This window comes from Microcaecilia unicolor, chromosome 4, assembly GCF_901765095.1.
Source record: "Microcaecilia unicolor chromosome 4, aMicUni1.1, whole genome shotgun sequence".
Taxonomy (NCBI): Eukaryota; Metazoa; Chordata; class Amphibia; order Gymnophiona; family Siphonopidae; genus Microcaecilia; species Microcaecilia unicolor.
Genome location: NC_044034.1, coordinates 350006184 through 350023191, shown reverse-complemented (window position 1 = coordinate 350023191; position 17008 = coordinate 350006184). Strand labels below are relative to the sequence as shown.

The 17008-nt window shown below is 43.5% G+C and overlaps 1 protein-coding gene and 1 long non-coding RNA gene across 2 annotated transcripts in view; one reads left to right on the top strand and one right to left on the bottom strand.

The window, feature by feature from the left end:
- Window positions 1-10809, top strand: part of ATG3 (autophagy related 3) — a 60159-nt gene extending 49350 nt beyond the window's left edge. The window contains exons 11-12 of the mRNA XM_030202233.1: window positions 7642-7710; window positions 10501-10809. Coding sequence (XP_030058093.1) covers window positions 7642-7710; window positions 10501-10582 — 151 coding nt within the window. The 3' untranslated portion in view covers window positions 10583-10809. The remainder of the gene's footprint in view (window positions 1-7641; window positions 7711-10500) is intronic.
- LOC115469508 overlaps window positions 1-17008 on the bottom strand; it is a 71297-nt gene that overhangs the window by 29664 nt on the left and 24625 nt on the right. The window contains exon 3 of the long non-coding RNA XR_003942022.1: window positions 13181-13266. This is a non-coding gene — a long non-coding RNA (uncharacterized LOC115469508). The remainder of the gene's footprint in view (window positions 1-13180; window positions 13267-17008) is intronic.

Here is a 17008-nt window from a genome sequence, read left to right as displayed (position 1 = left end):
AGCCCACGGAATAGAAAGCCCCAGCCACTTCTGTAATCTACAAGAAATGGTTTTCCAAAAAGCACGAATTTTAACACAGGACCACCACACATATCCCATTGTTCCCAATTCACCACATCCCCTCCAGCATTCACCCGACAAAGTCAGGTAAATACGTCGAAGCCGCAACACGATAATACCAATAAATGTTAGGAACCCCAGTCCCCCCTTCCTCCTATCTTGATAAAGGAAAGAACGAGGTAATCAAGGGTGCTTACCCACCCAGATGAACTTTGAGGTGAGCTTGCAAATTAGAGAAAAACCCCCAAGAGAGTTTCAAGGGGAGCACCTGAAATAGATAAAGCAGGCGCGGTAAGACGTTCATTTTAATAGTCGCTATCCTACCAAACCAAGAGAGGTTCAAGTCCACCCATCTATCCAAATCTTCAGAGATTACTTTAAGCAGGCTCGAATAATTAGCAGAAAATAAGTCTTTGAAGCATGGGGTCAACAACACCCCTCAATACCTGATTCCCTTCACTGCCCACCAAAAGTAAAAGGACGTCTGCAGCGATTCCATCAAATCCCCAGGCAAAGTGATATTTACTACTACTACTACTATTTAACATTTCTAGAGCGCTACAAAGTGTACGCAGCGCTGTACAAACACAGAAGAAAGACAGTCCCTGCTCAAAGAGCTTACAATCTAATAGACAAAAAGTAAAGCATTTAAATTTAAAATATTTAAGCAGTCAAGCACAAGAGAACAGTCACAGAAGGACAGAAGATGTTGAAGGGTGGTCAGTGTGATTAGGTGTAACTCTGGTTGGAGTAGTGGGAGAAGGTGATAGAAGAATAGAAATGGGTGAGGTAAAGTAATGAGTGGGTTGATAGGGAGGTTATATAAGACATGTCACTCTAGGGGTGGGTGGGTAGAGGGGTAGGGTGGGTGGAAGCAGGAGAAGGTATTCTCTGCAGCCTATCTGTGAGATGGAAAATGCTCTCTGAAGCTGCTGCTATAAGTTGTTAGTTTTCTCTCCCTGAAAGAGATCCAAGCCACACCCACGAAGTTCAAACTGTCAGTGGGGAGGGTGAGGGGAGGAAATGGCAGTGCTTGATGAAAAAGAGAGCTCAGTTTGATAGGAGATATACTATAGGATGTCATTCTGAGGCCAGGCTAAGTCTAAAGCAGGAGAAGGTATTCTCTGCAGCCTATCTGTGAGATGGAAAATGCTCTCTGAAGCTGCTGCTATAAGTTGTTAGTTTTCTCTCCCTGAAAGAGATCCAAGCCACACCCACGAAGTTCAAACTGTCAGTGGGGAGGGTGAGGGGAGGAAATGGCAGTGCTTGATGAAAAAGAGAGCTCAGTTTGATAGGAGATATACTATAGGATGTCATTCTGAGGCCAGGCTAAGTCTAAAGCAGGAGAAGGTATTCTCTGCAGCCTATCTGTGAGATGGAAAATGCTCTCTGAAGCTGCTGCTATAAGTTGTTAGTTTTCTCTCCCTGAAAGAGATCCAAGCCACACCCACGAAGTTCAAACTGTCAGTGGGGAGGGTGAGGGGAGGAAATGGCAGTGCTTGTAAGCCTCCGACTTACACATGTTGACCTTAAACCCAGATTCAGCCGAGTAGTCCCCAATAGCCTTCAGAAGGTTAGGAAAAGATGTTAAGGGTCTAGTCAGTGATAATAAAATATCATCAGGAAATAGCGCCAACTTATGTTCCCTACCAGCAATGCTAACACCAGAAACCAACGCAAAAAGCATAGGCGACTGGGGACAACCCTGAAGGGTACCCCGAAAAAGCTGAAACAAGGGAGAGTTACCTCCATTAACCCGAACGCGTGCCTTAGGAGACCAGTAAAGGGTCTGAGTCCATGCAAGAAACGGCCCAATCCCAAAGCCTTTCATCGCCTGATACATAAACGGCCAATGGACCCTATCAAAGGCCTTTTCTGCATTAAGGCTAAAGAGGCACATTGGAATTTGATCTCTTTTAGACAAGTACAACAAATCAATAACCCTACGTACATTATCCATGGCCTGCCTCTGAGCCGCAAACCCCACCTGATCTAGATGTATAATAGATGGCAATACCCGTGCGAGCCGATTCGCCAAGACTTTTGCTAAAATTTTTACATCTGTATTAAGAATTGATATAAGGCAATACTATGCACATTCAGTATGATCTTTGTCTGGTTTAGGGATTATTGCAATCCATGCCTCCGTCATCGAAGGAGGCAAGGACACGCCAGTACCTTGTTTATTTAATAAGTCAGATAAAAGAGGGGACAACTCTGGAGCAAACGTTTTATAGAATTCATTAGGGAACCCATCCAACCCTGGTGATTTTAGCGAAGGAAGTTCTTTGATAACACCCTGTATCTCCAGTGGGGTAATTAGTTCATCCAACATCTCTGCCTGATCCGTGGTAATCGATGGCAAGTTACAAGAAGCTAAGTACTCTGAGATGGCCTCCAAAGCTGGGTGAAGCTCCTGTGAATATAATGATTGATAAAAATGCTGGAATCTCAATCGAATTTGAGAAGACGTCTTTAGGAGGCCCTCTCTGCCATCCCGAATACACACTATTGTGCGATCCACCCTCTTCCTTCACAAGCATATGGCAAGATGACGCCCCGCTTTGTTAGTAGATTGGTAAAAGTGAGTCTTGGACCAGGCTTGCAACAAGGAAAGCTGCTCAGAGTAAATAGCATCCAGACAAAGCCTAAGATTACGCAACTCAACACCTCAGGTGCACCATTACCCTTATGGCAAGCCTCCAAATGCTGGATTCTTTCTAAACAGCTAGCTATCTCTTTCCTTTGGAGGTGAACCCGCCTACTAGTGACTTGCAAAAAGTAGCCAAGTGACACCGCTTTCAACGCGTCCCAGACTATATCTAGTGATGGGCCTGAATCCAAGTTGGTATCCAGATAGTCAGCCAAAATTTGTTTATAGCCCCCAACCAACTCAGGGTCCCGATGCAAGTTGGTGTTTAATGTCCATCGCTTATCTCCCACCTCCTCCTGAAGGGAAGGCATGGACAGTACTTCTACTACTTAACATTTCTAGCGCGCTACTAGGGTTACGCAGCGCTGTACAAATTAACGAATAAGGATGGTCCCTGCTCAGAAGAGCTTACAATCTAAAGGACGAAATGTCAGGTTGGGGTAGTTGAGATTTCCTGAGAAGAGGTGTAGTGATTAGGTGCCGAAGGCGACATTGAAGAGGTGGGCTTTGAGCAATGATTTGAAGATGGGTAGGGAAGGGGGCCCGTCGTGTGGGCTCAGGGAGTTTGTTCCCCAAATCGAGGCATAGTCTGACACTGTAATACTTCCAATCCCTGCCTCCAAACCTCGTTCCACAAGCTGAGTGTCCAAAAAAATATAATCGATATGTGAATAGGAATCATGCATATGTGAATAATATGTGTAGTCCCTGATCTTCGGGTGGGAAAGATGCCAGATATCTAGAGAACCCAATGAATACATAAATGAGTTCAGGGCCCGTGACATTTTAGCGTCTCCAGCTGTAGAACCCCTTGAGCGGTCCATCTCAGGGTCCAACACCGCGTTGAAATACCCACCCATAATCAGAGGCCCCTGTATAAAGGGCAGCAATGAGTCACGTACCCGAGCGTAAAACGCCTCCTGGTATTCATTTGGGGTGTAAATAGAAGCCAAAGTGAGATCCAGTGAGTCTATTATAATGTGCAAGAAGAGAAACCTCCCCCCTGGATCCCGTTTGATTTTTACCACCTGAGCTGGGAGCGAGGAGTGAATTAAAATAGCCACTCCCCTTTTCCTAGATGCATCCATAGACGAGGCAAAACAGACTATGGGATAACTGGGGTGAGAAAGAAGCCCCTCATGGACCCGGCAAAGGCGAGTCTCCTGTAAAAAGACAACGTGTGGTTTCTGTTGAGACAGTTCTTTAAAACGTTTTTGACGTTTCTGAGGCATGTTGAGGCCTTTAACGTTATAAGACAAAACTTTTAAATCCGCCATCATTAAGAGAACTCTGGGAAGTAATCACATCCTTACTTGGGAGCACTGCACAACAATAATTCGCCAAGCCAAGACAACCCCTAAAATTTTTTATATGCAATGGAAAAACCTCTCCCACTCCCCACAACTCAAACAAACCCCACCCCTTCTCCCCACCTCCCCTCCCCCACTCTTGTTTCACCAGACAGAAGATATAAACCTCATGAATGGGAATTCAAGGAAGTGAGGCCCCACATCTCATACCACATACACACATCCTTCAGTTACACCCCCTTATAAAGTCATACACCGAGATCCAAACCTCTCCCACCCCCAGTCACCGCCCAACATAACATCAATAAGGTAGCAATTTGTCCTATCCCCAATCCCCCCTCCTATTACTCAACCTACCATCCCGTCATTCTATTCCCCCCTCCTCCCCGTCTAGTCCAAATTCCTCCCCACATGCCGCTTTAAAGTCCCATTTTTCAAAACACCCACTTCAACCCACACAACTCCGACACACCCTCATCTCGCATACACAAACACAACTTATAAGCTCCCCTTCCCCAAAACCAGCTATCCCTCATCCATTCCATAATCATATAAGAAGCAAAATGGCCCCCAGAGCCAACTTATTGTCTGGATCACAGCCCATTTTTGGGGGCGTTAGTCTTCTGCTTCTGAGAGGACTGAGGTACCCTCTGCCATCTCTGGAGTCTGGCCTTCGTCACTGGAGCCAATATAGTCTGAGGTGTTGAAGCAGTGAACAGACCTGCAGCCTTCAGAGGCTTCCACGCTCCAGTCAAAGATTGGACCCAGTGCCATTTACCCTGCAACACAAAAGACAACGAAAACGGGAAAACCCATCTGCACTGAATCTGCTTCTTATGTAATCTGCTTAATCAATCTTCTTTGCTGCAATGTGAATTGAGAAATGTCCTGATATATAGCGACTCTGGAACGATTGTAGTCCAACATGTTTTTCTGACAAGCGCATGTAAGCACAAGTTCTTTGTCAGTAAATCAGAGGAAGCAGACAATTATGTTCCGGGGTCTACCATCGGTGCGCTGACCCAGCGAACGGTGCGCTCTAACCAGCTCCATAGGTGCATCACCTGGTGCATATTCCAGCAGGGAGGAGAAAAGAGATCTCACAATAGCCATAACATCCTCAGTCGTTCCCCCCCTCCGGGACTCCCTGAAACCGAAAATTGTTCCTTCTCCCTCTATTCTCCAGGTCGTCCATCTTGTAAATCATCTCTTCGCATTTAGACTTTAAGTCTTGGATACGTGTTGTCTGTGTCGAGAGCGTCTCAGAGTGCTCGTCCATTTTAATCTCAATGACCTTGACCCTCCCCCACCCAGCTCCCGCAAGTCCGCGCTGAGTGTGACAATCTTGTCCAATATTTCCTCCTTAGAGGATTTAATGTCTTCTTGGATACTTGATAATCAGTTCCACAGAAATACCTTTCTTGGCAGGGGGCTGGCGCGTTTCTGCCAATGACAGTGCTGAATCTGAGTCCGAGGGGGAGACTTGCACCAGTACCACGAGGCGCGTCATGGATCTGTTCGCTGATCTGCCCGATGGCCGGTCCAATTCCTTTTTCCCCCCAGTAGAGGATTTACTCATGTCGGCTAGATAATCGCCGATCTGTCTCTTAAGAATAAGAGCCCCAACAACCCCGATGCCCAGGGATATCACCGATTGCCAGGAGCTGAGTACAGGAACGAGAAAGGTAGGCTGCCATTTCTTGTGGTGACGTCACTTCCTCCCCGGATCTTATTTTATTTATTTATTTTTTGCATTTGTATCCTACATTTTCCCGCCTATTTTGAGGCTCAATGTGGCTTACAATATATCGTTGAGGAGAATTTACTTTGTAACTCTCAGACAGGAGGGTACCTTTCGTCCAGGGTTGGACCTCAAGAGTCTGAATCCGGTGCATGAGAGTTTCACATTTTTGCATAGAGACCTTGCAATCTGTGATAGCTGCAGTGCAACCAGGGAAGTTCCTGATGGTGCTGGACCTTATTTTTATATCCCCCATTTGGCCACTTCACCATTGGTTTCTGAGGTTTGCGGTACTGAGCCAACACTTTCAGTTCAAGGCAATGCCTGTTGGTCTTGCCACAGCTCGGTGGACATTTTCCACGGTTGTGGTGGTGGTGGTGGTGATTGTGGCCTGTCTGCAACTTCAGGGGATATGAGTTCATCTGTACCTCAATGATTGATTGGTGCACATTGCGGGGTTTTTGACTGTGCAAGCGGACTTTCTCAGCAGGAAATCTTTTTGGATCTGAGGTTTGTGCATTGTCAGGGTCTTCTGTCTCTTGATCTGTGCCAAGGTGGCCAACTTCTTCAGCCACTGGAGGGAGTCTAATTTGCAAGGATTCGATGCTCTTCTTGCCATGGCCGATCAACAGCCTGCTTTGTCTTCCCTCCTTGGCTGTTGGTAGGCCATGTTGTGCAGAGAAATCACATCTCATCCAAGCTGAGTCATCCTGGTGGCTGCAGAGTGGTCAAGGCGCCCATGGTACGCGGATCTCATTCAGCTTCTGGACAGGCGACCTCTTCCCCTTTCTCGCGGTCGAGGGTTGCTGCGTTGGGGTTCAGTTTTAATGGAGGATCTGTTCCCCTTTGGTCTTGCAGCTTGTCTATTGAAAGGGTACATATGAGGCACAAGGGTTATGTGGACCCTGTGCTTACGACGCAGCAGGCTAGGAAGTGCACTACTTTGGCAGTCTACGCTAGAGGTTTTTGAAGGACATTTGAGAGTTAGTGTGCAGACAGAGTGATTTTCTCCCTTTTCTGCCTCGCTGGGTCCCCATCTTAGCCTTTCTTCAGTCGGCTTTGGAGAGAGGTTTGCCTCTGGGATCGCTGAAGGTGCAGGAGGTGGCTTTGGCTTGTTTCCGGGGCAGATCACATTAGTCTTTTGGCAGCATACCCGTTCGTTACTCTGTGCTGCCTACTTTGCCCTTTACTGTGCAGTAGAGGAATAGCATCGTTGCTGCAAGTTTTTTCAGGTCATTTGACAGGAAAAAATAAAGAACATTTTTTGTGTCTTGGTTAACTGGTTGCTTAAGTCTTGTTGTCTATCAGTCTCACATACTGAAGGGCTCAGGTTGATGGACATGACTAATCCATAAGTTCTGGAATAATGTAAGGACTAATGGAAAGAAAATGATCAGGTAAGACCTAATTTCTCCTTCTGATGGTGCAGTCCTATGTACCAGGTTTACAGACACTCAGTCCTGTTGTGTGTAGATAATAGGAATGGCTGGTTATATTCCACTGTGGTATGATAGTAATTTAGGATTTTTAAAATCTAGTTCCTCTGATGTTGCTGTTAAGGCAACAGCATGGCACTAGATGACGAAGTTGGAGAGCTTGCTATGATACATAGAGCTATTGGCATCTGTATCCTGCAGTAGATTATAATAGGTCCCCCTTACTCTCATACCTTAAAAAAATCTTTATGAACTAATTACCTTTTTAAATCCATAGTAGAAACTTGGGCTGTTTTTTCCTTGTAGGGTAATAATCATGTTGAAGTAGTGACAGTCAAAGAGATAATTTAAAGGGAATTTAATAAAGAGAAATAGGCAGTAAAAGTTCTAGCTGTGTCCATATCTGTGGTTTTATATTTTGTTTTTGTTTGTTTTTCCCAGGCATGCAGAGGTCATGAAAAAAATCATTGAGACCGTTGCTGAAGGTGGAGGAGAACTTGGGGTTCATATGTATCCTTTGAGTGAATTTAGTTATAACCAAGTGTTCTGGGGCAATTTTTTGTTTTCATCTTTTACTTCTAAAACACAACAAGGAGTCCCCTAGTGGCTAGAGCACTAGGCTGACAACGAGGGAAGCCCAGTTCAAATCCTACTGCTGTTCGTTGTGATCCTGGGCAACTTGCTTAACCTCATTGGCTCGGGTGCAAACAGCCAGCTCTCCAGGGACCGAGAAATGCCTGCTGAACCTGAATTTAACTTACCTTGAGTTACTTTGGGCAGATTTAGCTCAATTGAATGTTCTGGGCAACTTACAAAATAACATATATACACCTCAGTAAAGATAAGCATAGGAACATAGTAGATGACGGCAGTTAAAGACCTGTACGGTCCATCCAGTCTGCCCAACAAGATAACTCATAGTATAAGGTAGTTATGATGTGATACTGCATACGTATACTTGATCTTTATTTCAGGGTACAGACTTTAGAAGCCTGCCCGGCACTGGCCTTGTTCTCCAGTTACTGAAGCTTAATTTGTCCAGTCACGATCAGGGCACAGACCGTAGAAGTCTGTCCAGCAGTGGCCTTCCTTCCCAGTTAACTGATGTTGCCATCTAATTACCACTAAGCTTGTTTGGTTCCATGCCTTCTATACAGCGTTCCTTTTTGTTTATCCCACGCATTTTTTAAATTCCATTACCGTTTTCATCCCCACCACCTCCTGCAGGAGAGCATTCCATGTAACTACTACCCTCTCCGTGGGAAAAAGTACTTCCTGAGATTATTCCTGAGTCAGTCTCCCCCCCCCACAATGCCAATTCACATCCTGTAGTTCTACCACATTCTCTTCTCTGGCAAAGCTTTGTTTGTAGGTTAATACTTTTCAAATATTTGAATGTCTGTATCGTGTTATCCCTGTCTCTCCTTTCCTGTCACTCCTCATACGTCTTTCGACGGAAACCCCATGCTGTTTTGGTAGCTTTTCTCTGAACCACTTCATCTTTTTACAGCCTTAGGAAAGTAAAGATCAGTATTTGTTCTCCTAATAATCACATCCACTTCATTGCACTATTTTTTAAATCAGAACCCCACTGCAGTATTTTATTCTGATTTTGAATAACTGATAACCAGCCATGAAGTAAATTAGACTAGAATGTTTTGAGTATTACTTTTTGCTTTTAGTGGACAGGTGCAGGTGCGGACAGGTGCAGAGCAGGTGGGGGGAAGAGGGGGTGGTGGTTGGGAGGCGAGGATAGGGGAGGGCAGACTTATACGGTCTGTACCAGAGCCGGTAATGGGAGGCGGGACTGGTGGTTGGGAGGCGGGAAATACTGCTGGGCAGACTTATACGGTCTGTGCCCTGAAAAGGACAGGTACAAATTCAATTCAAGGTAAGGTATACACATATGAGTTTGTCTTGGGCAGACTGGATGGACCATGCAGGTCTTTTTCTGCCGTCATCTACTATGTTACTATGTTATGTGTGTATGTTTAAGTCTATAGTGTGTCCACGTTACAACTTGCAATATGAACATTTATTAGAGAAAACATAAAGTTGTACGTTTGCTGTATTGGTCTATGTAGATACATAGAAATAAGGGTCAATAAACAAGTTGGAGGGGAGGGACGTGGATTTAGCTCACCTAAATTCAGCTATAGTGAGCCTACTAGGGACAGAGAAAGTATCTGCATATAATATATATATATATATATACACCGCTTTGGTTGTACCTGTAGGCTGAATATGAAATCCATGACACCCTGCCCCCAAACCTTATATTCCTGTCCCTAGAGGGCTTACAATCTAACCTCCCCCTGTTTACTAAGCCACACGGCATTCTCCGAGGACAAGCAGGCTGCTTGTTCTCACTGATAGGGGCTGCCGTGGACATCAACCCATCAGTGAGGACAAGCAGGCTGCTTGTTCTCACTGATGGGTTGACGTCCACGGCAGCCCCTATCAGTGAGAACAATCAGCCTGCTGTCCTCGGAGAATACCTTCTACAGGTATGTAGCATTCGCTTTGCTGACACAGCCATTCAAAGTGAATGAGCTGTGTCGGCATTAGCACAAGACGGCCGCTATCACGGCTTAGTAAACGGGGGAGGGGGGGGGTAAATTTTGTACCCAAGGCAATGGAGGGTTAAATGGAAAAAGAAGCCAGCAGATCAATATAACATCAGGAAGATTTTATTGAAGATACCGCATGTAAACAAATTGCCCGACACAGACCGTGTTTCGCCAGCCAAGGGCTGCATCAGGGGCTAATTTGAAACCTTCTGAAAGGAGCAACTCTAAAAATGGAAAACTTGTGGTGTATAATAGATTGGAAAAAACCAGCGCATACAGCAGAAGCCTAAAATGATGTGACTCTTAACACAACGCAAGCAGATGCACTGCTGTCAAACCTGGAAAAACGGCCTGTGTCGGGCAATTTGTTTACATGCGGTATCTTCAATAAAATCTTCCTGATGTTATATTGATCTGCTGGCTTCTTTTCCCATATTGGATTTTGCAGATCGTTTGCCCTGTTGTTTAATGGAGGGTTAAATGACTTTGCTCAAAATCTCAAGAAACTACAGTAGGATTTAAAACCTAGGTTCACTTGTTCTCAGCCATTGGGCGACGACTCCACTGCTCTAACCATTAGGCTATTCCTAAATGGCTTTAACAGGTTTGACAAGTTTTTGAGAATTGCCCTTCATATGTTGGGTAGTACAGAATGAGCAAAACATGAAGTTGCCCAAGAAAAGATATATATTCTCATTCAAAGAGTTTTCCTTTAACTTTAGATCTTCAGGTATCTTCTAATTTTCTTGAAATTTGTACAAGCTGTCATTCCAACAATAGAGTATGACTACACAAGACATTTCACAATGTAACCGGAAGAGACCTCACAAATTAATCTGTGATAACCCTTTCTAATTTTTGTAGAAATCGAAGTCCTTTACCTGCTGTGACCGTTGCCTGTCCTCATACGCACCAATTTCCACATTTTCTGTGATGCAAAATCCTCTAAAATTATACTTGTGCATTACAATGAACTGTTTCACTACCAGCCTTGTGTTTTTTGTTAAACTTTATGTACTTTAACCAAAGTGTACAATTTGGAAAAAAAAAAAAAAAAACTAAAAAACAAACAAACCTGTGTTGATCCTTTGACCTCTTCAACTTGAACAAGAATCCAATGTTTTACTAAGCATTTGTAAGGTTACACATTTTTTGTTTCTTACATGTGGGGGAAAGACGGGAAGCAGGATGGCATCCTAGCTGGTGGACCTGTTTGCTTTGAGCTCCAGGCCTGTGCCTCTCTCTCTAGTTTCTTCTATGAGGAAGCATAAGAGGAAAGTGCGTATGTTCCCTCTGAAACACACCAAACCCCACAACTCCTCAACAGCTCATGGACTCGGCTGCTGCCATCTATGGCAGTGGCTTCGTTGGCAGAAGAGCTATCATTGTCCAGATGAGCAAACTGCCCCACCAACTCCCACAAAGGACCTCCTGGGCATAGTGTGTGACGCCACTGAACCGGGAAGGGAATACGCTAGCACTGAAGATGGCTTCCCTGCTTTGTCGGATAGTCCGGGTGATAGCGGAAGTCAGTGGGTCAGATCGGCAGCTATTAGAGTGCTACAAATAAGCTTGTTACAGCACCAGGTAAGGGGCAAGCTCTCAAAATAATATGCTGTCTACTAATGTAGGAGAAGTTCTGCTGGCCCCCATTAGGGACTGTGCTACTGGATTTGGTTATTTCTTTATTGAAGAAACAAGCAGTGGTGCCTTTGAGAGCTTTGATCTTCATTAATCAATTTCCACCATGTCTTGTGATATTCCACAGAAGATTCAGGCTCAGTCTGGGAGTGGTGGTGGGGAAATCACATGAAAATAAATCAGAGAAGTTGAGGAAAAGAGACCCAGAGAAGATGGCTGTTCATCACAGGTTGAAAATTTAGACAACAATGCCAGTTTCTTAAATTTGGGTCTGAACTTCCCCCAAATAGCTGCTGTAGCTCCCAGGGACTTGTCCAAGAAATACCTTGAGGTTCTGTCTATCCCCGAGTCTGTTGCCCCCTATAGCAAACTTACTATGATATGTCATTTAAGACCAAGGTAGTTAATGATGAGAAAGATGGTAAGTTCTCTGCTAAGTTTGTGCTTTCAATTTATTTGGAGCCCTCCCTGGTAAAGGACCCTCAAAGAGGAGCTGTGTTAGCATCTTGTGTTTCTCCAGGATAAAGACCAGGCACTGCACCTATTTTCTGAACTAGAAATGTGCTCATACGGCACGAAGAATGGATTTATCCTGAGTTGGGTTATCTTATACAAGAAAAGAGGAGAATTTCCTTACAATGCTTCAAGAGGTTTTGTCCCTTGGAGGGCAATTTATTTTGCAATTTGCTTTAGATGTGTGGTTATTTATTTATCACATTTGTATCCCACCTTTTCCCACTGATAGCAAGGCTCAAAGTGGCTTACAAGAATATTGTAGTAAGTTACAATGCAAGAAGTACAATTTTTCAAATTTAGCAGAATAAAAAAAATAAACAGTTAAACAACGATGGGTATTGAAGTAGGATATAAATAACAATTAATCAGTAGTAAACATGAAAGTTAAGATGTAATTAGAGTCTATTGGATCTTATAATAGGGATAATTCTGATTATGTTGAACCTGGGGAGTAAGCCTTCTTGAACAATACTGTTTTCAATGATTTCCTAAAGTTTAGGTAGGTCTGGGTAGTTTTTGTTAATTTGGGTAAGGCCTTCCACAGTTGAGTGCCAATGTAAGTGAAGTTTGAGGCGTAAATTGATTTATACTTTAAGCCATTGCAGTCTGGGTAATGTAAGTTCAGATAAGATCGTGAAGTATGTGTGCTTTGAACCTGACCAATTGCACTTTCTATTAGAAACTAGGAAGTTGGATCTTCTCATTAACCTACGATATGGTATGGTCACTTGGGGATTGAGGGTGTTTATGCTCTCCCTTAGTGAAGTGCTGGATTTGAACCAAGGTGCTTCTTATTTTTCATGCTTAGGGTTTTCTGCCTCTCCTAACTGAATGTTTAGCAAACGCACAATTTATTTCCTTAATTTGCACGATTTGGGTTTCTTTTTTGTATGTTTGCTTGAAGTGCTTTCTTCTGCAGTTAATTTAGATTGTGATACATTTGAAATCCCTTATACCTAGTGTCAGCTAAGTGCTGTTATCAAGGGAATACTCTAGCTGAATGGACCCAAATGGTACAGTCTGAGCACAGAATTTTCAATTGATTTAAATTTTTAAAACTGCCCTAGATATTACTAACTTTCCTTTTAAATAAATCTAAATATTCCCAATAATTATAGCAGTTTCAGTTATGTTAAATGCCTCTCCTCTCTATCAGAGTTTGGCAGGAACAGAAAGAAAGAGAGGTTTCACACTGCTAATTAAATTTATTAAGCAATAAGCATTAAAATTAAAGAGATTATCAGGTATCTCACCTAAAAGCCAAGATAGTTGAGAAGTTTGGGATTTAGAGGTCAGAATTAAACCTTTCCTTTGCAGGAGTTTGGTTCACTTTCAGCACCTGGAAAGGTAGAAATAAGTGGTACGTTAAGGCTGATTCCCTCCTTTTTCCTCCCAGGTTAATATAGTTTGCTCCTGAAAAGGCTAATGTGTGTGAAATAGCCTCCTGTCTAGCTTCTGTCCATTATTATTAATGTGTTGTAGAGATAGAGGTGCAAATACTCCTCACTAGAATCCCCTATCAGGTACTGACACTAGCAATGCATAAATGTGATTGAACAATTGAATCAAGGAGGAAAACATTGAGGAGGGTGGGTCATGAGCACAAAATTATAATAAAACACATAATTAAAATATAGTAGGGGGAGGGGAAGGACCTGGGAATATGACCCAAAGAAGCAACACTGCTTTTTAGGGAGGCAGGTTGCTATTCTGAGGAACCTGGTTTTCATTGATCAGTATCTTTACCATTGCCTGTAGCTTAAAATTCTAAACTTTTCATCCAGCTTTCCAAAAGAAAGGTGCTTAAATATACAGAACAGGTTGTTTTTTTGTTTTTTTTTTAATGCAAACTCCTTTGGGTATTTTAATGAATGTTAATTTCAAAACAAGTCAACAAACTCTAACAAATAAGTATTAACATGAACAGCAATAGGTGTAACGTAGATCAAGATAAAGAGAAGAAATGTTTTAAAGTTACGTAATATCCATGTGCTTATCTTTATTCTGTCTTACCTATTTTTTAAAAAGGTGCCATATTGAAGCATTTGTGGGTCAACATGTAGATGGCACTTGCTTCATCAGTCTGTATTTTTTTTTTTAAGATCAAAGTTTATAAAACTGTTCCTCTCCTTTCCCCAGTGTGTGTGTATGTGTATATATATGTGTATATATATATATATGTGTGTGTGTGTTTGTGTATATCATCAATATATATAAAAGGCGAGTGTCGTACTCACTCGCAAATGCGCAGTAGAGACCTCTGCCCCGCCCCCGCATCAATACGTGATGACGGGGCAGAACAGAGAGGGTCTGTACTGCGCATTTCTGAGGGAGGGACACCGCCGTCTAACGCTCCCCCCACCCGAGTCGCCGCCGCCACCCACTTTCTACCCGGTCGGGCCCTTGCTCCACTATTGAAACAGCGAAGGTCCAGGAACGCAGCACTGAGCTCTGCTGAGCTGCCGACGTCACCCTTCCTTCTTCTTCTCTGCCTCTGTCCCGCCCTCGACGACGTTACGTCACACGAGGGCGGGACAGGCAGAGAAGAAGAACGAAGGCCGACGTCGGCAGCTCAGCAGAGCTCAGTGCTGCGTTCACAGACCCTCGCTGTTTCAATAGCGGAGCGAGGGCCCGGCCGGGTGGATGGTGGGTGGTGACGGCTCGGGGGGGGGGGGGCAGCGGCGAACGCGGGGGTGGGCCTTTCAACCCCCCATTCCTATAATAGCCCGTTTTTACGGGCTCAAAGGCTAGTATATATATATATATACAGGTTTGATGTTATTAAAGAGAGAGTAAAGTATAATATTTTGGTGGAGAAAGTCTTACAGATTTATCTTTGTCTGAGCTCCACGTTTCATAAGGTGGCTGCCTGACTTGTACAGCTTTACAGTGAATGAAGCTGCTGCATTCGCTTATGTTTTGTTTGGATTTGATATACTTCCTTGTCTGTTATGGTTATAGATTCTTAATATACCACTTTGTGTGCTACAATCAAAGTGGTTTACATATGATATACAGGTACTTGCTCTGTCCCTAGTGGGATTATCTCATGCAGGTCAAGATTTTCTGTGAGTGATGCACTTTAGAATCATCATGTACGTGTGGTCACCTTGGATTTCTCCAAGTAATTGTATAAGGAGTGTGATGTAAGGTTATTTGCTGTCTAGTCATATAGAGTGATTATGCATATTTAAACATGATTTTGTAATTCTTACATTTTTTTAAAGTAATTCTATTGAAGACATTTATATTGAGCAATAAACCACACAAGGTGCTATGATAGCATTAAGCACTAGCATGCCTTGGTCACATTCCCTGTCTTTCATTTGCTTGAATGATTGATATTCCTTCATAAATTATGTCTTAAGGTACTTGTGATTGCTAGCAGGGGTATACAGGTAAATGTTATAGGACTAGGAGCTGTCCATGGTGCTGAATAGCAGTAAAATTCTTAGGGCCCTGTTTACTAAGCCACGCTAGATTTTAGCACGTTCTAACCATTAGCATGCGCTAACTGTGTAGACGCTAAAAATGCTAGCTTACCTTAGTAAACAGGGCCCTAAGCTTGTTGGTAAGAGTGCCCATTGACCTTTGATTTTAGTAACCAAGGGGCTTGTTTCGTGTATTTTAGTAGTGCTGTTAGTGCACACTAATTCAGGTGCTAACGGCTTAGCATGTTCAGGGGTGGGGAATGGGCATGGACTTGGCATTGTAATTTCAAAATAAAGTTTCCACTGCCCATTAACTGTACTTTAATAAGCTCTCTATTAGTCCATGGTGGGGGTCACAGCATCAGTGACATCAACAGAACATGTGCAGGCATGCTTCTCCTGCTTAGTATGTGCTAGAAGCTTTTGAATAGCTTCACCATATGTTTGCTACTTCCCACCTGCAGTTTTTACACAGGAAAATCTCAATCTATGTATTTCTACCAACTGGTCAGACGTGTGCCAGAGCATGCCTCAGTTCCAAGACAAACTGACTGAACTTGAATTTTGTAAGTTTACTTGTGTGCCCTTGCTGCCCCGTCCCCACCCCCACACACTGTCTCTCAGCAAGGTTTTCAGTCATTTTTCTAGCTTCTCTCCCCCCCCCCCCCCCCCCCCCACATAGGCCATTGCAGTAGCTATTTTTCTAGATGCAAGGGACAAGAAAACATTCCCTAGCAGCTTGAGGAAGTGTGCATGCTGCAACAACTGGGCACACTCTATAATCTGACTTAAAAATTGTGTTAACAGATGTCCAAAAGAGGTTTTTGTGTTCAACCAAAGCAGCACAAATGTATTTTGGTGCTGCGAAGTCTGGGCTGTTGACTTCAGCTTCGGTCTCTGTGGGTCCTAGGGCCGAATTAGATGCTGGAAATGTATTGGTATCGATGCACTGTTCACCTCAACATCAAGGAGCGATCAATAATCAGAGTCTGCTTGAAGAAGAAGCTTTGTCTCCAAATTCAATGGTGAGGGTTCATGATGCAGAATAACTGAGTATGAGCCACATTGCCAGTGCACCTCATTGCAATGCAGCATTGAGATCAGTGGTCACCTGTGTTCTTGAAGTACCCTCGGTGTGAGGCCAGCTTGGTATTGGAAGGGGTGTAGCTGCCTCCAACAGCTCAAGACCAGTGTAGCAGGGAAGTAGCTTTATGGAAGCATGAGAGACACCTAAGGCCTGATTCTGATGTCAGAACAGGCAGAGACCCAGACTTCTCCTCTCATCAGTTCATCTGAACAGGCACTGTCACATCCTCTGTGGATTGGGGAAGGTGGAGGAGGAGTTCCAAGTAATTAGAGTTGTCCAATATTTCTGCCTTGGGTCCCTAACATACCCACACACCACTATAATTGGATAAGTTAGATTGAGGTATAGTTATGGCTTCTAATTTTAGGTTTTATCTGATAACCACTAGAAAATACCAGCAAATTATGTGCCAAAAATTGATAGCACATAACTTTTTTTTTAATTGTGCTAAAGTAAGCTTGTATTTTTCACAAAATACATTAAACAGCTGTAACATAGTTTTAACTATACAAAGTATTTTAGAGTAACAAATGAGAAATTTCCTCCCCAGTGCAGCATGGACC